This window comes from Berghia stephanieae, chromosome 11, assembly GCF_034508935.2.
Source record: "Berghia stephanieae isolate SIO BIC M18660-M18661 chromosome 11, UCSD_Bste_1.3, whole genome shotgun sequence".
NCBI lineage: Eukaryota > Metazoa > Mollusca > Gastropoda > Nudibranchia > Aeolidiidae > Berghia > Berghia stephanieae.
This window is the reverse complement of record NC_088370.1, coordinates 15,623,255-15,647,059: the sequence shown is the minus strand read 5'-3', so window position 1 is coordinate 15,647,059 and position 23,805 is coordinate 15,623,255. Positions and strand designations below refer to the sequence as shown.

Sequence of the window (23,805 nt, the reverse complement as noted above, 5' to 3'; positions counted from 1 at the left end):
CCGGAAGAGTAGTAAGTGTGACGCCACGACTTTATGCCCTATTAAATTAGTGTCAATCACTCGCATTACCCCAAATAGGACTATTTCTTCTCGTATTCAAGATGGTAGCTCTAGAATTTCGATTGATATAATACATACCTGCCAACCGTTCCGCTTTTGGCGGAATCATTCCTATTTTCACACTCTTCCTTTTTGTACTATTCCGCCGTTGTCTCTAAAATTCCGATTTTCAAACATGATGATAATGGTAAGAATAAAAAAAGTGCGAAGAGGGGGGGGGGTGTTAAAAAGGTCAAATTCCTTTTTTTTTTTTGGGGGGGGGGGGGGGGGTCTTAAATTCCTATTTTTAGGCGTTCTGATTCCACTTTTGGAATGTGAAAGGTTGGCAGGTCTGTTTAATAATATATGCATAGGTTCTGTAATGGTGATTGGATTACTGTGCGATGAGAATGCATTGGGCCGACTGGTAGGGCGGAACGCGTCATCAACTGATTCTCAGACCTCCTTTACGTCAGTTGCTTTTGTGCAAGCATGCAAATGAGAGAGAGAGAGAGAGAGAGAGAGAGAGAGGGGGGGGAGAGAGAGGGGGGGGGGAGAGAGAGAGAGAGGGGGAGAGAGGAGAGAGAGAGAGAGAGAGAGAAAATATAATGCATTCGGCCTTGAATGGTTGAACTCTAAGGGCTAACCCACACGGACGGAGACTGGCTCCGACGACCCGACACTGCCGTCCTCCGGATAAAGACGTCGGGCACTGACAAAATTACTGAGAATAAAGAGAAGATCCGCTAGACCTATCCATACCAAGCCGGGTCGTCGGAGTCGGTCTCCGGTGTGGATTAACCCTTAAACCTCCTTTAAGTCAGTTGCTTTTATGCAAGCATGCAAATGAGAGAGAGAGAGAGAGAGAGAGAGAGAGAGAGAGAGAGAGAGGGGGGGGGGGGGGGGGAAGAGGGAGAATATAATACATTCGGGCTTGAATGGTTGAACTGTAAGTGTCTAATAATATCCGTCAGATGCTTTTCTGCAAGCAATAAATGAGAATGGGAAAAAGAGATAGATAGATGGATTGATTGATAGATAGACAGACAGATAGAGAAAGAAAGAAATATATAGGATATAGATAGATTGATAGATAGAAGATATAGATAGATAGCTAGATAGATAAATAGATAGATAGATAGATAGATAGATAGATAGATAGATAGATAGATAGATAGATAGATAGATAGATAGATAGAAAGAAAGAGATTGTTTGATTGATTGAGAGATAGAGAGTGAATACAATAACATGATATTTGTTTCACCTCCAATCATGGTGTACTGCCTCGCGTCATATGATACTGGGCTGTGTTATATAACCCAATATCATCAGTGATTTTGTTTATCCATTGTATATCCTGGCTTGATGACCGTTATCTCTCTCTCTCTCTATCTATCTATCTATCTTTCTATCTATCTATCTATCTATCTATCTATCTATCTATCTATCATCCCTCTCTCTCTCTCTTCTCTCTCTCTCTCTCTTATATATATATATATATATATATATATATATATATATATGTATATCTGTATATCTATCTATCTATCTATATATATATCTATCTATCTATCTATCTATCTATCTATCTATCTATCTTTCTATCTATCTCCCTCTCTCTCAATTTCTCTGTTCTCTCTCTATCTATCACACACACACACACACGCATACACACACCATATTCTTCTTCATCATCATCATCGTCACCATCATCATCACCATCATCATCATCATCATCATCGTCACCATCATCATCATCATCATCATCGTTATTATTATTTTAACAATATTTTTTTTCTTCTTAAAAACGTAGCAGCAAACCATGCATAATATAACTATAACTAAACCTGAATTTCCATCCATCCATCTTTTTAATTCCAGGAGCACACCTTGGTAGGCCGCCCCAATGCCCCACAACAACAGGACATACAGCTCAGTGGTCTGGGGATCCAGCCCGAGCACGCGGTGGTGGAGATGGACTCCAACTCGGATGTCTACGTCACGCCGTTGGATGGAGCAAAGTAAGATGTTATAATTAATTGAGCTTTTATATAGCGCAATTAATATCCACTAAGCATGCTCAAGGGGGGGGGGGGGACGAAGTGGCCGAGTGGTTAAGGCATTGCACTGGGACCCGGAAGGACCCGGGTTCGAGCCCGGCTTCAGGCACTTTCGTTTTTTTTTCCCTTGAGCAAGATTATTAACCCTCAATTTGCTCACTTGGACAACATGGGTGATTCCTGTTGACATCAGACATCTTGTTTGATGAATTGTCTAATATTCTTTCGTGGAATGCCTAGGCGACGATATCTTATGATGTCGTGGCGGAAAAGGCATAATAATAGTAATAGTAATAATAATAATATAAGCATGCTCAAAGCGCTTTACAAGGGGTCCCTGGCCAACATCAACACTTAACATGTATGACGGGACATGACGCCTGTTAGGCGATATTATAAATTTTTTTCGGACAAAGACAACGCTGTTAACGGCCTGGTACCCATTTTTACACCTGAGTACGGTTAGAGAATGTGAGTAAAAAGTCTTTTCCAAGGATTCAACTATGCGCCGAGCGAGGCTCGAACCCAGGATCTACCGATCCGAAAGCGAGAGTTATACCACTAGCGGAAAAAATGTTATTTCAATGGTCAAAGATCAAAAAAAAAAAAATTAAAAAGAGAGAGAGAGAGAGAGAGAGGGAGAGAGAGAGAGAGAGAGAGAGAGAGAGAGGAGAGAGAGAGAGGGAGAGAGGAGAGAGAGAGAGAGGAGAGAGAGAGAGGAGGGAAGAGGAGGAGAGGGAGGAGAGAGAGAGAGGAGAGAGAGAGAGAGAGAGAGGAGAGGAGGGAGAGAGAGAGGGAGAGAGAGAGAGAGAGAGAGAGAGAGAGAGAGAGAGAGAGAAAGAAGATAATGAAGACATATATTTAAATAAATAAATACGAATATAAAGTTATCAATAAAACATAAAATGAACATATCATCGTATGTAAAGTTTCATAAACAAGTAAATACATAACAGAATAACTAACTAAATAAATAAATATATAGATAAATAGATAAATAAATAAATAGATAAATAAATAGATCAAAGACCAAACCTAAGGCTATCGCATGTCTTAAGTATGCAATCTATTCTTTATCTCCCACCTCCCCCCCCCCCCCCCCCCCCCCCCCCCCACGCGCGCGCACACACACACACACACACACACACACACACACACACACACACCCTCTCCTCACCCTCTGTTCTTTTCCTTCACTGACGCCAACGGCCATTTAGCAAAGGGACGCAATTGAATTTACTTATTTCAATGTAATTAGTTTGTCGGGTTATATCCCCTGATAGATACATAAGTTGGGCTGCTTAAGTCTCTCTTTACCGGCCATTTCCCGGATTTTCCCCAAAACTTCACACCCAACTAACACAAGAAAAAAAAAAGATTTTTTATCACTCAAAAACTCAATAGCAGTAAGGTTCTTGTCATACATAAAATTTCTTTAGAAAAACATGCTCTACAACACACTGTTCATTTTCTTTAAATTTTATGATGTATGCAGAAAAAAATTTGAATAAGAAAAATGTTGGTTGTATCGTCACGAATGTGACGATTTTCCTCTCGATAGTATGCAGATGACGTCACTCAGGCCTTTGTTATTGTTTTTGCCATCCGCGTTTGTGAGTTGTTCTCACTAAACTGTATTAACCAGACTATAAAAGTTCATGGTTACACAGAGTTCGTGTGTTGGTCCGTTATACTTCCGGATGGCAATGTTGTGAACTCCTTGGCCAAGCGCATTCTATCTATAGTTGGTATGGTGAGGGTAAAGCTACATGAAGAACATGTTATTAACAACATAATCTCGGTCAACCCGGAACATTCGTAAACTTATAGATAGATTGAAGTTGACGTCACTCAGGTCTTTGTTATTGTTTTTTGGGGGTTTTTTTGCCATCCGCGTTTGTGAGTAATTCTCACTAAACTGTGTTAACCAGATTATAAACGTTCATAGTTACACATCGTTTTTTTTTTTTTTTTTGTTGTTGGTCCGTTATACTTCCGGATGGCAATGTTGTGAACTTCTCAGCCAAGCGCATACTATATACAGCCTGACACTGACCTAAAAAGATTTTTAAAAGTACGTCCTTGTGTCAGGCTGTTAGTCTTCGAAGGCCACGGTCAGCCCCTCAATATAGATAGTTCGAAGATGACGTCACTAAGGTCTTTGTTATTGTTTTTTGCCATCCGCGTTTATGAGTAATGCTCACTGAACTGTATTAACCTGACTATAAACGTTCATAGATACACACAGTTTTGTGTGTTGGTCCGTTATACTTCCGGATGGCAATGTTATGAGCTTCTTAGCCAAGCGCATACTGTCCATAATAATATGAGTATTTATCACAATGTTCGGACATAGTAAAATAAACAAGGTCGCCAACTTTTCCCCGTATATTTATGGAATTCAGTTATAAACCCTCAGTATGTTTTCCAATCACCCGCTAAACTGAAAATAAAAAAGCAAATATATAAAGTCTTTTCATTGGAGTTCAGCTCTCAGAAAGATGTTCGTCTATGTGTTTTTGGAAACGTTCAGTAAATTTTTGTCTCCTGAATAGGCTTCAAATAGTCGTGACGTCACTTCCCTCGTAGTAACGAATAGTAACTTCGTAACTGGTTATAAACTATCGGAACAATGGCGGACGCCTTTATGAAATACTTCTCCGACGAACATATAAAAGTGTATCCAGAGGAGAAAAACATTATAAATCTGATCATGTTTTGACTTTTATACATTCTGATCACATGACATGTGACATGGTTCTAGCCAGCATGAAGAATATAAAAGTACCGATTTTCTTTGTTTAGAACCAAGCTGCTGGTTGCTGGGCGGCCGTGACATCAGACTATTGAATCCTATTGGCAACGGAATAAAATAAATCCATTTCATTCATTCCCCAAGACGAAATTTGTCTTTAGGGTCTATTTCAAGAGGAAAACTGGGATCACTATCCCGGTATCTTTAAAAAATAATAATTTTAATTTAGCTTTTATATAGAGCAATATCCATTAAACGTGCTCAAAGTGCTTTACAGGGGGTCCCTGGTCAACAGCAACATTTAACATGTAGGACTGGACATAACGCCTGTTAGGCGAGATTACAATTTTTCGGACAAAGACTACGCTGTTAACGGCCAGGTACTCATTTTACACCTGAATACGGTGAGAGATTGTGAGTAAAGAGCCTTTTCCAAGGACTCAACTATGCGCCGAGCGCGAGGCTCGAACCCAGGACCTTCCGATCCGAAAGCGAGTGTCATACCACGAGACCACATAGCCGCATCTTTAGTGTAGAAAATAAAGGCCATACCGCTGTGCTGTGTGTGCCACGTTGTCCAATATAGATATTATAGGTGACCCGCCCACTGATTTCATCCGGTTATTATGTCGATTGATCACATAATATGCTGTAGTGCTGCATGCTTTGTACCCCTTGAAAATCGCTTTGAACACATATTATGGATATTGCGATATATATATATATACATACATTAGAAGATGAAAACAGAATAGAGAGTAATTGGTATTTAAAACAAAAAGAGAGGGAGAGGGGGGAGAGAGAGAGAGAGAGAGGGAGGGAGAGAGAGAGAGAGAGAGAGAGAGAGATTAAAAGATCACTTCGTGTTCGTGGTCACAACAACAAGAACCACGAGAACAACAACAAAAAGGAATTCGCATTGCATTGTCTCTATAGATAGTTCGAAGATGACGTCACTCAGGCCTTTGTTATTGTTTTTGCCATCCGCGTTTGTGAGTTGTGTGTTGGTCCGTTATACTTCCGGATGGCAATGTTGTGAACTCCTTGGCCAAGCGCATTCTATCTATTGGGAAGCGAACTGCGAGCTCTCGATCCGGAGGCGAGTTACTAGTTACTAATAATGTACTACATCGGTTGCCTCTGACTTTTCTGCATTGTTATATTATTATTATTATTATGTATTAGACGTTATCTATTATGTTATTGTCGTCACGTGTTAATCTGTTAGCGTGCGGGCTTCACTAATTAAGGTCTGTTCAGAATATGTAAGGCTTAAGACCTTAGGCTATCGCAAGTCTTGAGTGTTGGGTATGCAATCTATTCTCTATCTCACCCCCCCCCCCCCCACACACACACACACACACACTGCCTTCGCCCTCTGGTCTTTTCTTCACTGGTGCCAACATCCAAATTATTTCAAGTGAAAAGGGACCAACATTGTGCTGTCCAAAAAAAAAAAAAAAATTAAAAAAACACCAAAAAACTTTCCAATTTCAGTCGAAGGTTAAAACCGCTCTTCGTAGGACTGGATACATGCCTTGTGTAATTGGTCTTCTAGTTTCAAAGTGATGGTATCTTATTTTCTTGTCTAAATTGATATATATTATGCTAGTCGTCAACAACGATCATCAATCCTCGCTCTTTTACGTCCAGCAATCCTTAGAATTTGTCTATACATCCTGCTACTAAAATAGTTATCCTCCGAAGGACTAGTTACATGCAAACTTCCGAGGATTTGGGAACCGTATTGTCACGACCTTTCGAGAGCGACCTGGCTATAGATAGTATGAGCTTGGCTAAGAAGCTCATAACATTGCCATCCGGAAGTATAACGGACCAACACACAAAACTGTGTGTATCCATGAACGTTTATAGTCAGGTTAATACAGTTCAGTGAGCATTACTCATAAACGCGGATGGCAAAAAACAATAACAAAGACCTGATTGACGTCATCTTCGAACTATCTATAAGTTAACGATGGCGACGCATGCCTAAAAATGATGTCAAAATATAAGTCCTTGTGTTAGGATATAGCATAGCCTACATTAACGAAGGCTACGCTTGTACCACCCTACATTCCCAGATATTCTTGAGGGTTTCGGGTTTCCCGTAAAGTTTGACTTTGAAGTGAGCAAAAACCATCTCTTTCTTTGTGAATAATTTATGTTTCCATCTGGTAGACTAGAGACTTATCAACCAAGCATTGTTATATCAATAGATAGTATGCGCTTGGCTTAGGAGTTCACAACTTTGCCATCGGAAGTATAACGGACCAACACACAATACTTTGTGTAACAATGATCGTTTATAGTCAGGTTAATACAGTTTAGTGAGAATTACTCATAAACGCGGATGGCAAAAAAAAATAATAATAATAACAAAGACCTGAGTGACGTCAACTTCGAACTATCTATATTACAGGTTGATTGAAACTGGTATCACCTCGGGCTTTGGGGACTTTGTTATTAGTTTGTTTGTTTTTTAATTTACCATCAGTTGAATGATTAGTTCTCACTAGACTCACTCCAACCGCAGCCATCGTCTAAGTGTCAGGCTGGAAGTTAACGATGGCAACGGTAGGCGACCGACGCACGCCTAAAAATGATATCAAAATATAAGTCCTTGTGTCAGGATATACGTTAACGAAAGCGACGCTTGTACCCCACCTTCCCAGAGTGTTTCGGGTTTGCCGTAAGGTTTGACTTTGAAGTGAGCAAAAACCATTTCTTTCTTTGCGAATAATTTATGTTTCCATCTGGTAGACTAGAGACTATCAATCGAACATATATTATTATTATGTCATGTGTTAGTGTATGACATAATCAGTCGGAAGGTGAAAATTATTTTGGATTTGCATTCTTTTGCATTTTCTGAAAGAATAGAATATGCTCCCCAGAGTATTTTAATCTTTATATGAAGTAAATCGGGTGATTTTTCATGAAGTTATGGTCAGATGTATGAGAAAGGTAGCCAGCAACTTTTCTCAAATTTCATACTTTTTCAACTTGACTAGCTGTAAAAAAAAATATTTAGAAGTGAAATTAAGCTTTAATATTTCCCGAAGATATACAAAAAGGATTGATTTAATCATTTATGTCATGAGCTCATTTTTGATAACAATAGGATTCAATAGTCGTACGGTCACTTCCTTCCTAATGACGTATGGTAACTTAGTAACACTGGCTCTAAACTATCGGAACAATGGCGGACGCCGTATGAAATATTTCTCCGGCGAGCTTAAAAGCGTATCCAGAGGAAAAAAAAACCATCAATTTGATCATGTTTTGACTTTTACACATTCTGATCACAAGGCATATGAAAAGGGAATGAAAAGTTCTCGCCAGCATGAAGAATAAAAAGTAAAGATTTTCTTTGTTTAGAACCAAGATGGCCGCCGTTGCCGGGCGCGTGACATCAGACTACTAAATCCAATTGACCTTCTAACTAAACTTGACAATATCTCAGTTCAAACCTTTTCACCATCCGATTGTTTTTGTCATTCACTGTAACATATTATGGGTTGAATGAAGCTGGCATCACTCTGGGCTTTGGGGACTTTATTATTGTTTGTTTTACCATCAGTTAAGTGATTAGTTCTCACTAAACTCGTTCTAACAGACCAGATATAAAAGTTAATGGTTACACATTGTTGTGTGTGTTTGTTCTTTTTATCCAACGGACAGATTATGTTATATTGCGTATTTTACTTAAACGCACAGCATCAATTATCAAATGGATGTTGTTGATTTTTGATGTGATCTATTTTTAAAACAATTCATGCGTTCAGTTGAAATGGTGTCGCTATTGAGACTTAGACATGGTTTCAAATGCTTTCCAATTAATTAGCCTTTGGCAACCCAAACAAAATTGGAAGGGAATGGCTCGTCCGTGTGTTGTGTTGTGTGTGTGTGTGTGTGGGGGGGGGGGGGGGGGGGTGTTGTCGTTGTGACTTACATAGGGTTGGGGGGGGGGGGGGGGGACTGTACTGTAATTAATGATGTTGTCTGGGGCCCCAATCTCGTCACACCAGTGCTGTGGTGTCCCGGGTTGCCAGATTGATTTAACAAAACATGCCAAATATGTCACAGAGAATTTGTCACATGGTCTTCTAAAATATCTTAACTTTTCCAGGCATGTTCGCTTTTTTTTCTGCTAACATGTGCAAAATAAAAAATAAAACTATTATATCATTATTTATATTTTTATTTATATTATTATTTTTTAAGTCCCGCTGCTATTGATTTTTGTTTTGATTTTACCACATATTGCCATTTTAAGGGTGAACTTTTGTATGTTTAGTGAAACCAGTGTTAATTCATCTATAAAATAGGTGAAATTGTGTGATCAGATGGAAGGGGAGGAGGGGGGGGGTGTCAAAATGCCTGACCCAATATCCGATGCCAACTGGTTTAAAAAATTGATAAAGAAAGATAGACAGAAAAACAAAACAATGGAAGAAAAAACAACAAAACAAAACACACCGCCCATTTTAAAAACATTGGCATTAAATGGCCAAATCGGCAACTCTGGTGGTGTCATGTTAATACCTACTAAGATAAGCAGATGCCTGGCTATCTAGTCTAGCACATTCATTAAATCTAGTGGAGTGTATGTACTATAGGTTTAGGACTAGGGGTGTGTTTCCTTTTTAATTAATGTGTGTGTGTTGTTTTGGTATGTAGCTATTTTGTATGTTCTCATGCCATCATGATTATTGTATTTATTGTATATTTATCTTTATTGCCACAATTATCATTAGAAACAACGTCATCATCATCATCATCATCATCATCATCATCAGCATCAGCAGCATCATTATCACCAACTACAGCAACAAAAACAACACGAATAACAACGATACCTACAACAACAACAAAAACAACACGAACACAACACACGATAACAACACCAACAACAATAATAACAACAACCAAATCATCATCATCATCATCATCATCATCATCATCATCATCATCAACAACATCAACAACAACAACAAAACAAAATAAACCAAACAAACAAAAATACAACAGCATCGAGACACCGTCAAAGTGATAATAATATACCATACATTGCAATATATTGAAACAGCCATTGTAAACTCCGTCAATACTCCGTCCGCTCCGTCCCCCTTAAACTGCGTACATACATCGACTACAACAATAACAAAAGTATCATCATCATCATCATCATCATCATCATCATCATCATCATCATCATCAACAACAAAAAAAACCAACAACAAGAGCATCGAGACACCGTCTAAGTGATTATAATATACCATACATTTCAATATCATAAAACAGCCCTTATCATGTCCGTCAATACACCGTCACCCCTGAACAGCGTACATGACATAACATACATCACCTATTTGGCTTTGGTTCTTAGTATCTGATTGTATCCTCTGTGTGTTCTAATGACTATTAATGGTTGATTTAGCACCAAAGCTTTTACCTAATAATTTTATGGGAACCAAATTTGGATTCTTTTCCTCTATATTCAATAATGAACAAAACAGAATACAGCAGCTTGCTTGAACCACCCCCCCCCCCCCCCCAAAAAAAAAAAAAAAAAAAAAAAAAACATTAAAAAGATAGAAATAAAAATTTACAAAAAAAAAAAAAAAAAAAAAAAAAATATGCGAACACCTAACGTATCGGGCTCAAAACCCAAACCCTATCTTCAGTCTGTAATAAAAAAAAAACATTCCTTCATCATTTAAAATCCAGAAAAGTATAGATTTGGCATCTCAATTCGTCAATTATTACGAACTCGAATTAGTGATTGGCCGAAGAAGGGTTTGTTTTTGTTTTTGTTTGTTTTTTTTGCTTTTTTTGAGCCTGTAATGTTCCCGATTTATTACCCCCCCCCCCCCCTTATTTGGAGATTGTTATATTCATATTTGTTCATTACTGAACACGTAAAAGGGGGGGGGGGGGGATTCCGAATTGATTCCCAAAAAATGGAAATGTCGTTCCATATGGCCTGCCCGGTTGGCGGGGGAGGGGGGGGGGTGGAATAAATGAAACATTTTGAAGCGCATTGAGCAAGGTAAATCCAAGGAAATATATTATATATATTATATGTTCACAATATAACTGTTAGGAAACAAGTGTTCAGTTCGTCTTTCTCTTTGGGTTGCGAGATATTTTTATGAATATTGTTTTCAATCTACAATAAAAAAAATTTCTTGTTCATTCTTTCAGAACCTGCATCAACGGATCGGTCATCAGAGAAAAGAAACGGGTCAGGCACGGAGACAGAATTTTATGGGGGAACAATCACTTCTTTAGGCTGAACTGTCCTAAATTGGCCAACAGTAAGTACTCTGTGTGTGTGTGTGTGTGTGTGTGTGTACTGTGTATGTGTGTGTGTGTGTGTGTGTGTGTACTGTGTATGTGTGTGTGTGTGTGTGTGTGTGTGTGTGTGTCAGGCACGGAGGCAGAATTTTATGGGGGAACAATCACTTCTTTAGGCTGAACTGTCCTAAATTGGCCAACAGTAAGTACTATGTGTGTGTGTGTGTTTGTGTGTGTGTGTGTGTGTGTGCACTGTGTATGTATGTGTGTGCCTTATATGTAAGATTTATCAAAGGGTCCTGTTATTCATCCATCCATCCATCAACGCACCTGTCCAACATTCATCCATGTATCCATTCACCTACCCACCCCATCACACGCATACATCAACCCACCCATCTACCCATCCATCCATCAATCCACCATTCATCCATTCATTCATCCATCCATCCATCCATCACTCCATCCATCCAGTGATTAATCCATCCATTCACCCACTCATCCATCCAATCATCAATCCATCCATTCATTCATCCATTCATCAATCCATCCATCCATCCACTCATCCATCCATCCATACAGTCATCCATCCACTCATCCATCCATCCATACAGTCATCAATCCATCCATCCACTCGTCCATCCATCCACTCGTCCATCCATCCATACAGTCATCAATCCATCCATTCACCCACTCAACCATCCAATCACCAATCCATCCACCCATCCATCAATCCTTCCATTCCAGGCCCCAGCAACTCCGAGCCCGAACAAAAGATCGACTATGACTTTGCCCAGCAAGAACTGATGGAGAACGAGTTTGGCAATGACCCCATACAGGAGGCCATTGGAGCTATAGAAAAACAACACGAGGAAGATAAACAAGGTAATAATAATAATAATAATAATAATAATAATAATAATAATAATAATAATAATAATAATAATAATAATAATAATAATAATAATAATACACATTTATACAGCGCTCATTCTCGTGTAAAACACAAGCTCTGGGCACTTTACAATCTAAATGTAATTATCAATTTTGAAAAGAAAAAAAAAAAAGTACCCTCCTCCACTCTTCTTATTTGTTTGTCTGTCTGTCTCTTGGTTTTGGTGGGTTGTTTTGGGGGTTTTTTTCATTTGTTTTTTAAAAATTTTTGTGTTTATTTTTTTGTTGTTGGCATTTATTTGTTTATTTATTTCCATTTATTTATTAATTGCATTAACGAAGAGTATCTATGTTTTTTTTGTTTTTTTTTTTTAAATTTTGTTTTTGGATTTTTTTTTCTTGGAAGTAGAAGTGCGTTGATTCTTCTTTTTATTACTTATGCAAATTTCGTCACTTTGATTATCCCTTTATCTCCCCCTGCGGATGATGCCTGGGTTATTCCAGACTTCCCTTGGGATAGACCCTAGAGACAAATTATTTCCCCTATGGGATGAATAAAGGGAATTTTATTTTCTTAAAATTATTTTTGAAAAGTACACGAATTACACTGCCATCCCCAGAGGCCCTAGAGAAACAGAGGCAGATGTATGAGAGACAGATGCAGATGTTGAAGAACCAGCTGATGTCCCCCGGCACCCCTTCCTTCCCACTTCAGCTTTTTGACGCCTCAAAACTCACGCCCACCTCGTCACAGAATTCTATACAGAAGAAATACCAGCAATGGGCTCAAGAAAGGTAATTCTTTTATATTATACCCTACAAGCCGACGCCTGGTCTTTGACAGGAAGTCAAGGATTTATGAAATGTTTGTTAAAACGGGGGTACGTTAGCTCATTTGGTAGAGCACTTGCTTCACAAGCAAAGGGACCTAGATCGATCCCGGGTACAGTCAAGATTTTTTTTTTCCTGACCCGACCCCATCTGTCCACCCAGCTGTGATTGGGTAGCTGGGTCTGATAGATCTGGCAAAAAGTACTTTGCAATAGACTAGCATCCTATCCAAAGGGTAGCAAGAAATTGCTATTGTCCGTTCAACACTGTAGAAACGGGGATAAACTCCCGACACCATGGGCCTTTGGCTCTGAAGAACTACTTTTGGTAAATCTTAACTCACTCAACCCTAACACTAACACCGACTATATCCGTAGTTTACCCAGGTTACTTTTACCCCATGCCTATCAATTACATTTTTCTGAGACAAATTATAGGCGTAGTACCAAAGTTAATGTTTTTAGTTTTTGTATGTTAATTATAGTTGAATAAAGCTATGTATGTACATGCTTATTTTTAATACATTTTTTTCCCCAACTTTGAAAAGTAGCAAAACTCTCTAGGATTGAGTGAGTTAATCACGGAAAACTATCTAACAGAGGATAGTCTTGAAGACAGAATAAACAACATCATGGAAATATCATTATCGCTTGATTCCAAGTAATGGTTGAATAAATGAGTGAATATTTTCTACTGTAAACCAATAGGCAGGTAGATAGCCACGCCTCTCGGACAATCATCATAATGTAAACAATGGCCGTGTTTGGTAGTTCAGCAAACTACACAGGTTTTAACTATCGATGGTATGCGTTTAATTAAAATACTCACTGTTCTACCGCTTGATCAATAGATAGAACTAACACAGAAAACTATGTTTAAATTTAAAACGGTCATAATCTGATAGAGTAAAATCATGTGATAACTAGTCACCCATTTGGCGGTAAAAATAAAACCCCCGATAACAATGATCAGAGAGAGGTCAATTTCATTCAGGTTACTATTTATAAACAACCAACTAAGTTTGTCCGAGCACATGTGAGGGTGTGTCACAAATTCCATGTTTTGATTGGTCAAAAATCTACTGGTTAATAATTGTAACTGCGTTGTAAATCAAAAGAGAATGAAAAAGATCTGTATTGTGGTAGATAGTTGAATTTCAAGTTCAAGTCCATCGGATGCAAAGGACACACACAAACACACACACTGTGCCCATCTTTGTAAATCTTGTGTAATAAATCATTTAAATGTCGCTCCTCCCAATTGTCTTGTGCATTTAATAATGATGATAATAATAATAATAATAATAATAATAATAATAATAATAATAATAATAATAATAATAATAATAATAATAATAATAATAATAATAATAATAATAATAATATGAATAATGTTGATGATAATAATAATAACAATGATTATTATTTATTATATTATTATTATTATTATTATTATTATTATTATTATTATTATTATTATTATTATTATTATTATTATTATTATTATTATTATTATTATTATTATTATTATTATTGTTGTTGTTGTTCTTGTTGTTATTATTATTATTGTTGTTGTTGTTGTTATTATTATTATAATCTTTTATGTTGTGTGTGTTCTTCTCTTATCCAGAGAGACAATGTTCAAACAGTCACTGGCCAAACTCCGAGAGGAAGTGGTCAAAGCCAACTCCATCGTAAGAGAGGCCAACATCCTTGCCCAAGAGATGGGGAAACAGACAGAGTTCCACGTCACTCTACAGATACCTGCATCCAACCTATCTCCCAATAGACGGGTATGTCAATGCTCTTGCCAAATTCACTCTATTTTAACACTAACGAAAGAGTGAAAATGGAAGGGCTTCATTTTGTTCCCATACAAAGCACTTCCATTTTCACTCTTTCGTTAGTATTTTCACAATCACCAGCTTCTGGCAGCCCCTACCGTTTTCTACTTTTCTATTTTAACACTCTCTCCTTACAACATTCAGGATTTCCCCCCCCCCCCCCCCCCCCCCCCGAAATGTTCTACCTACCCAAAAAATTTTGCAAATGGAATATGGTATGCAACTCCCTGCTTTCTAGGGCACAGCAGTATGGTCTTTGCTTCGTACCCAAAAGGAACTGAATTCGATCACCCACCTATGCGCTGTGTGGCCTTGAGCAAGTCACCTCACCCTAGCTCAATTTGCGGCGCTGCACTACGGCTCATGCCTGGGTTATTCCAGTCTTCCCTTGAGACAAATTTCCCCTACAGAATGAATAAAGGGAATTTTATTTTTTAATTTATTTTAATTGTTTTTATTCTTTGCTAATTCTAATAATCACTCCTATGTATACTTCCCGATGTGTTCTTATTTTCAGGTCTAATAACCAAAATTGTTTTATGGGCTCATTGTTTTAATGGAAATACTCTCAAACCAATGCCAAAAACATTGTCCATAACCATACTTTAAAATCAAACCCATAAGTGGTCTCTTTTGTCGAGACCTGTAAAGATGTTCACATCAATACATCCCCATTGCCGTCACACAAAGAAATAAATAACAATGTGAAATTGAATGTAAGCTTCAATTTAATATATACAAAAACAGATGAAATGGACGTTTCAGGTTTCCCCTTTATCAACAAAACACTACAGACGAATGAGATAATGTGGTAACGGAGGTGTTAAGATGAATTTATTTTATTTATGAATTTGTTTATTCATCTTGACAATGCCACTACCACATTATCTCATTCGTCTGTAATGTTTCATTCATCCTGTTTTGGTGATAAGGGGGAAACCTGAAATGTCCATTTCAGCTGTTTTTGTATATTAAATTAAAGCTTACATTCAATTTCACATTGTTATTTATTTCTTCGAGTTTCGAGCAGCAACATTTACATTACACAAATAAAGGAAAGAAAGAAACCATTTTTTTTTTAAATTTTAATTTCCTGTATTAATTACAGAGAGGAGCATTTGTCAGCGAGCCGGCCATCCTTGTGAAGCGCAAGAACCGCAACTCTCAAATCTGGTCCCTGGAGAAGCTGGAGAACAAAGTCATCGACATGCGAGAGATGTACCTGGAGCGCAAAGCCAGTGGAGGACCCATGATGGTAGAGACGGTCGACGACCTTGACATTGACTATTCCATTCTTGCTGGGGTTGGTGTTGTCTGCTGCTTTCACGCATGCATTTGTGTTGTGTTGTTTTTTTTCTCGCAGACCTGCCTGTCATACAGATGTAATCTGTATTTTTAGAAAATTTTGAACATTCCAGAATATTTTGGACAAATTCAGATGTTTCTCTTTCCAAATTTGAGTATATATATATATATATATATTATCTGCAATAGTAGTCAACGTTTTCTCACCCTGATCGTGGATTTTTAACGACAGAATCAAAGGAATATTGATGAAAATATTGACGTTTTTTCTCATTAATGTATTTTTTTCCAAGATGAAACCTAATGAGAGTTCTGAAGCATTTTGGAGTACTGATTTTTGTGAGACGGAATAGAAATATTTCTTCTTCTTTTTTTTGGATGATAAAGATTAAAAGGGGGAAGGGGGATTGGGGTTTAAAATATTTTTTGAATAATTTTTTTTTCAAATAAAATACGGATTTTATGTTATTTTTAACCTGTGGCAGGTCTGTTGTAGTTTTATTGTTATATATCATATCAGTACTAGAAATTTGAAATGGACCAAGTGTTCCTTTAATGCTCTTGCTTCATACATCAAGTCACAATATATTGGACATTGCACATTGTAAATTATTTAAAAAGGGAGGAACAGATAAAAGCTGAAAAAAAAAGGAAAAATAAGATTTGGATTTTTTGTTAAAACAATCCAAAAGAAATTATTTTTTCAAAATCCATTCTTATGTAGGGTTTCATACCTGGAAAAACAAAGAACCAAAAGTTTTTAGATATGATAGTCTTTGACAATGATAACTCAAAAAAAAATAAAATGATTTATTAAAACTTATAACACTTCAAAAGCTTTCAGAAAACAATAGTTTTTTGTTGTTGAGAAATCGACTATATTTTGAGAAAACGATAGATTTTTTTTTGATGTTATAAAATTTTAATTTACTATTTATCAAAGAATGATTCTGATTTTTCAATTATCAAAATTAACATTTTATTGCTTTTGAATATTCATTGAATGTGTCGACTGATAAAACAATCTTCCTCTCATTGTTAAAAACATCCATGCCATTCATCAGTACTGTTTCATTGGTATTGCTATATTTTTTGGTGTGTTGAGTGAAATACGCCACAAGGATTAGTAAAAGTTATTAAGGTATACATTTTTAATGTTTTACTTTTTAAAGCTATTTTATTGTTGTGTGTGTGTTTACGTTCAAGAAATAAGTAGTTTTTATGTGCACTGTTGTCATTTCATTTCAATTATTTTTTTTTCTCAATGTACTTAATTTTTATTTTTTATTTATTTATTGTTTTTCTCAATGTACTTAATATTTCTGGCGCTGATATAACCTAAATGTGTTGCAAGCGCCGTAAAACCCTTAAAAACAAAAACAAAAAACAAACGTACTTAATATTTATTCAGGACCCAAAACAACAAAAGATAGATTAGTATAAAAGATAAAGAAGTCCTAAAATAGAGCTTGGTAATGAATACTGTGTGGAATTTTAATTAAACATAAGAGAGTTGTAAATTTGTTGCTTTAAATAATTTTTACCCACGAGCATTTATATACATAGAGCATTCCAACGGATTCAATATGCTCCTAGAAAAGTATAAAAGGTAGTCAGTCTTTCAGAGGCCCGTGGAACGGTAGTTTTATCCCAGTTGCTTGCTATCCCCTGGATAGGAGGATGCTAGCTAGTCTATCGCAACGTGCTCTCCACCAGATCTAACAGACCCAGTTACCCAAACCTAGTAACAGAGGCATGGTGTTGATTCACACTTGAGTCGAATGAGAAAAATAAAATGTGAAGTGAAGTGATTTACCCAAGAAAGCAATGCTGCTAGGGCCAGAGTTTTGCAGTCATTGTCAAACGATCATAGTTTGTCAAAAGATGAAAAACCAAATCATCTGTCATTGATATCAAATTAAAGAAATTTAGGAGCAGGCACCAGTATAAGATAAAGGTTTGAACATGTGTGTATGAAAGGTACCAGACAGAGCAAGAAAGAAAAAGAAAAGAAAAAGAAATCAGTCGACCTCGACTGGGGATCGAACCTCAGACACTTGTTCAGCTCAGTCACTGGTACCTCATTAATAAAAATAAATGGATTAAAAATATAGTCTCCATATTAAAAAGCTTCACTTTTTATTTTATTTTTATACTTTCTTGTTTTTTTGTTTTTAAAAAATTCTATATTGTATTCGTATTTATGTGTCAGCCATTCACAATTTGTTATATCCTCATCACTGGCAAAATATATTTCTTTGAGTGGTGTATTTTATTTGAGTACTCCATGCATCCACATTTTAGTTGCTCGTCAATGTCACCAAAATATAGATCATTATCATATCATATCATATCATATCATATCATATCATATCAGTAATAAGATTTTTTTAAATTAATAAGCTTATATGTCCCTGAAACATAAATTACAATGTATAGTAATAAGCTTTAATGTCCGTAAAACATAAATTACAATTTATTGTAATAAGCTTATATGTCCCTAAAACATAAATTACAATGTATTGGAATTAACTTAAATTTCCCTAAAACATAAATTACCATGTATTGTAATAAGCTTAAATGTCCCAAAAACATAAGTTACAATGTATTGTATTAAAGCTTAAATGTCCCTAAAACGTATGTTACAATGTATTGTATTAAAGCGTAAATGTCACTAAAATATAAATTACAATGTATTGTAATAAGCTTAAATGTCCCTAAAACATAAATTACAATGTAATGTAAGAAAGCTTAAATGTCCCTAAAACATAAGTTACAATGTAATGTAAGAAAGCTTAAATGTCCCTAAAACATAAGTTACAATGTATTGTAAGAAAGTTTAAATGTCCCTAAAACATAAGTTACAATGTAATTGTAAGAAAGCTTAAATGTCCCTAAAACATAAGTTACAATGTAATGTAAGAAAGCTTAAATGTCCCTAAAACATAAGTTACAATGTAATGTAAGAAAGCTTAAATGTCCCTAAAACATAAGTTACAATGTAATGTAAGAAAGCTTAAATGTCCCTAAAACATAAGTTACAATGTAATGTAAGAAAGCTTAAATGTCCCTAAAACATAAGTTACAATGTATTGTAAGAAAGTCTTAAATGTCCCTAAAACATAAGTTACAATGTATTGTAAGAAAGTTTAAATGTCCCTAAAACATAAGTTACAATGTAATGTAAGAAAGCTTAAATGTCCCTAAAACATAAGTTACAATGTAATGTAAGAAAGCTTAAATGTCCCTAAAACATAAGTTACAATGTAATGTAAGAAAGCTTAAATGTCCCTAAAACATAAGTTACAATGTAATGTAAGAAAGCTTAAATGTCCCTAAAACATAAGTTACAATGTAATGTAAGAAAGCTTAAATGTCCCTAAAACATAAGTTACAATGTATTGTAAGAAAGCTTAAATGTCCCTAAAACATAAGTTACAATGTATTGTAAGAAAGCTTAAATGTCCCTAAAACATAAGTTACAATGTAATGTAAGAAAGCTTAAATGTCCCTAAAACATAAGTTACAATGTAATGTAAGAAAGCTTAAATGTCCCTAAACATAAGTTACAATGTAATGTAAGAAAGCTTAAATGTCCCTAAAACATAAGTTACAATGTAATGTAAGAAAGCTTAAATGTCCCTAAAACATAGTACAAAGTTAACAATGTTAAGTTGTGTAAGAAAGCTTAAATGTCCCTAAAACATAAGTTACAATGTATTGTAAGAAAGTTTAAATGCTCAGGTTTGAGTATTTGTTTGACAAGTTGAAGATCGTTTTAATCAATTGTTATTGGAATTACTGTTCTGGTCAAAATAGGTGGGGGGGGGGGGGGGGGGGGGGGGGGGGGGGGGGGGGGGACGTTTTAGCAGCGTACAGTAGTAAAGCTCTGATTGTTTTTGTCCAGTAATTCGATTTGTAGCTTAGTATCATCTTGTATTTTTGGTTGTTGTTGCTTTTTTTTACCACTCCCCCTTTCCATGTCCTTATATTGTCTCTGTCTTTCTCCTCTCTCTCTCTCTCTCTCTCTCTCTCTCTCTCTCTCTCTCTCTCTCTCTCTCTCTCTCTCTCTCTGTCTCTGTCGCTCTCTCTCTCTCTATCTATCTCTCTCCCCCTATCTATCTATCTCTCTCTTTCTCTCCCCCCCCCCCCCTTCTCTGTCTCTTCCCCCCCTCCCTCTCTTTCTGTCCCACCCCCCCACTTTCTCTTTTTTTCTCCCCCTCCCCTTCTCTCTCTCTCTCTCTCTCTCTCTCTCTCTCTCTCTCTCTCTCTCTCTTTCTCCCCCCCCTCTCTCTCCTTTTCTCTCTCTCCCCCCCTCCCTGCCCCCCACATGTTTTTAGATGATTATTATATTTTAACTCGTGTCAGATATATATGTCATTCATTGTTCAGTGTGCTTTCTGATATTTACTTTAATTTTATTTTGATAAATGTAATCACTGTGGATAGTCACTTCCCCAGCTTTTCTTCTCATTTCATTTAAACTGTCTATTTGAAACATATAAGTTAAGGTTTTAAACTGCGTAATTATAATAAGTTAAGGTTTAAATGACATAATTATAATAAGTTAAGGTTTTAAACATAATTATAATAAGTTAAGGTTTTAAACATAATTATAATAAGTTAAGGTTTTAAACGACATAATTATAATAAGTTAAAGTTTTAAACATAAATATAATAAGTTAAGGTTGTAAACGACATCATTATAATAAGTTAAGGTTTTAAACATAATTATAATAAGTTAAGGTTGTAAACGACATCATTATAATAAGTTAAGGTTTTAAACATAATTATAATAAGTTAAGGTTGTAAACGACATCATTATAATAAGTTAAGGTTTTAAACATGATTATAATAAGTTAAGGTTTTAAACGACATAATTATAATAAGTTAAGGTTTTAAACATAATTATAATAAGTTAAGGTTGTAAACGACATCATTATAATAAGTTAAGGTTTTAAACGACATAATTATAATAAGTTAAGGTTTTAGACATAATTATAATAAGATAAGGTTTTAAACGACATAATTATAATAAGTTAAGGTTTTAAACATAATTATAATCAGTTAAGGTTGTAAACGACATCATTATAATAAGTTAAGGTTTTAAACATAATTATAATCAGTTAAGGTTGTAAACGACATCATTATAATAAGTTAAGTTTTAAACAACATAATTATATTAAATTTGATCTGATTTTATTGTTGTTTTATCTAGTTATTTATACTGCGGCTTTTGTCAGTTTTTTGGGGTTTTTTAAAATTTTGATGGACCCCATTTTTCATGTCCAACAAGAAATTTTGATCTGTTTTTAACTGTACATGTACAGTGACAAAAAAGCTTTCTTACATTTTGATACCCAAACTTGCCAAAAAGATTCATAAAACCGAGACCAATGAATACTTTCATATTTTGATGTTAACTTTCTCCTTACCAGCTATTTTCAGAACTGTACCCTAAACTTCAAATTCACCCAACACAAAAATAGATTTTTAAACAGATTAGCAACAAGTATAATATTCTATATTATGTTCAGATAAAGGGGCTCTGCAACACAGTGTCGAGTTTTTATAGCTATAACTATAACAAAATGAAATCAGAATAAGAAAATTGTTCGCTGCATCGTAACGAATGTGACGATTTTCCTATGGGTGGTAAGGAGAGGGTTAAGGCATTGCAATCACACTTAGAAAACCCGGGCTTGTATCAAGCCAATGGCATCTCTTTTTCACATTGTTGTTTATTTCCTCGAGCTTCGAGCAGCAACATTTACATATATATTTTCCACAATGTCTTCAATTCACACAGGATGAGGGACCACCAGAAGTGGGCGATCCGTTCTACGAGTCCCAAGAGAACCACAACCTGATTGGAGTAGCCAACATTTTCTTGGAGTGTCTGTTTCACGACGTCAAGCTGGACTACCATGTCCCCATTATAAGTCAACAGGGAGAGGTTGGTTGGTTGTTGAACTCACTGTTTTCGTATTATCGTCATATCATCAACGTTGTCGTCATCATCATCAGCAGCAGCAGCAGCATCATCATCATCATCATCATCATCATCAGCGGCATTGTCATAGTAATAATGATTAATAATAATAATAATAATAATAATAATAATAATAATAATAATAATAATAATAATAATAATAATAATAATAATAATATAAATCATGATAATGATGAAATGTAATAATGGTAATAGAAATAAAAATAATAATGAGGATGATGATGAAGATAATGATAATAATAATTTTTAAAATAATAATAATGATTGTGGTGATGATGATGAAAATGATTATAAGAATATTAATCATCATCAACATCATCCTCATCGTCATTGTTTGTCATTACCATCATCATTGTTATCGTTATTTTCCACCAAGAATCAACATCCCGTCCTTTTTGTGACGCCATTGAAATTTTTAACCATTCATCTAATTCATAAATCTCTCTTTCTCTCTCTCTCTCTCTCTCTCTCTCTCTCTCTCTCTCTCTCTCTCTCTCTCTCTCTCTCTCTCTCTCTCTCTCTCTCTTTCTCTCTCTCTCTATCTCTCTTCACTCTCCCCCCCCCCTCTCTCTCCCCCTCTCTCTCTCTCTCTATCTCTCTTCCCCCCCCTCTCTCTCCCCTCTCTCTCTCCCCCGTCTCCCTCCCTCTCTCCCCCTTCCCCTCTCTCTCCCTCCCCCCTCCAAAACCAGGTGGCTGGAAAGCTCCACATTGAGATCTCCAAGCAAGGGGGCGCCATCTTGGACCGATACGTCGACATGACGGAAGATAACGATGATGAAAACTCTGTTCCTATGGGGGCCCCACTCTTGATCCAGGTTGGTCTTATTGAGTTTTTTTTATTGAACTTTATATAGCGCAATATCCACTAAATGTGCTCAAAGCGCTTTACAAGGGGTCCCAGGTCAACAGCAACATTTAACATGTAGGATGGGACATGACGCCTGTTAGGCGATATTACAATTTTTCGGACAAAAACAACGCTGTTAACGGCCAGGTACTCAATTTACACCTGAGTACGGTGAGAGAATATGAGTAAAGAGTCTTTTCCAAGGACTCAACTATGCGCCAAGCGCGAGGCTCGAACCCAGGGCCTTCTAATCCGAAAGCGAGTGTCATACCACTAGACCACATAGCCGCACACTAACACACTTACTCGCTTACTTATTCCCATGACCAGCTGTCTGATTGTCAGGGGGACACGCAGGACTAAATATGCTATCTTCTATCCCACCTTTTCCGTTTTCCCTTGCCATGTTATTGTTATTCTCTGTTCTTTTGTTCTAAACTGAGATTACAGATTTTTGTATTGGGTTTATTTACATAAGTTAATTTGTTGTCAAGCACACCATTTTACTGTTTAAATAGACCTGTAAATTCTCAGTCAATTAACTGGAATCAGTCAAATCGTCAAATTCAAATATTTTTAAAAAGGAAAGAAAGAAAGAATTCATGAATCGTAGTCGAATGACAGTGAAGTAATTAGGAATGTTCCACAGCGCCACGCATAGCTCAAGGGCCGTTTATATTTACGAAGGGTATATTGCCACGGCTAAGCGATGCTTCTTAGAATTGCCGTGTCTGAACACACCCCAGTGTATTTTCACACAGCCTTCGTGAAATTATCTTTTCACTTTCCAAACCTGTCATGATCCTAATGTTAGCCAATTTTAACTGAGCCGCCAAGTAATAAATTTCACTGTTTCGTCTAGCCAAAATTGACCACATTTACTTGGTAGAACCTAAAAGTATGAAAAAGTTTAA

The 23,805-nt window shown here is 36.3% G+C and overlaps 1 protein-coding gene across 3 annotated transcripts in view; it reads left to right on the top strand.

Annotated features, from left to right (window-relative positions):
- Positions 1–23,805, top strand: part of LOC144957010 (kinesin-like protein KIF13A) — a 352,589-nt gene that overhangs the window by 277,321 nt on the left and 51,463 nt on the right. For all 3 annotated transcript variants that reach the window (XM_078887927.1, XM_078887926.1, XM_078887925.1), the window contains exons 14-21: positions 1,922–2,061; positions 11,066–11,178; positions 11,906–12,043; positions 12,673–12,847; positions 14,513–14,675; positions 15,835–16,029; positions 21,841–21,987; positions 22,734–22,859. In XM_078887927.1, the coding sequence (XP_078744053.1) occupies positions 1,922–2,061; positions 11,066–11,178; positions 11,906–12,043; positions 12,673–12,847; positions 14,513–14,675; positions 15,835–16,029; positions 21,841–21,987; positions 22,734–22,859 (1,197 nt within the window). The remainder of the gene's footprint in view (positions 1–1,921; positions 2,062–11,065; positions 11,179–11,905; positions 12,044–12,672; positions 12,848–14,512; positions 14,676–15,834; positions 16,030–21,840; positions 21,988–22,733; positions 22,860–23,805) is intronic.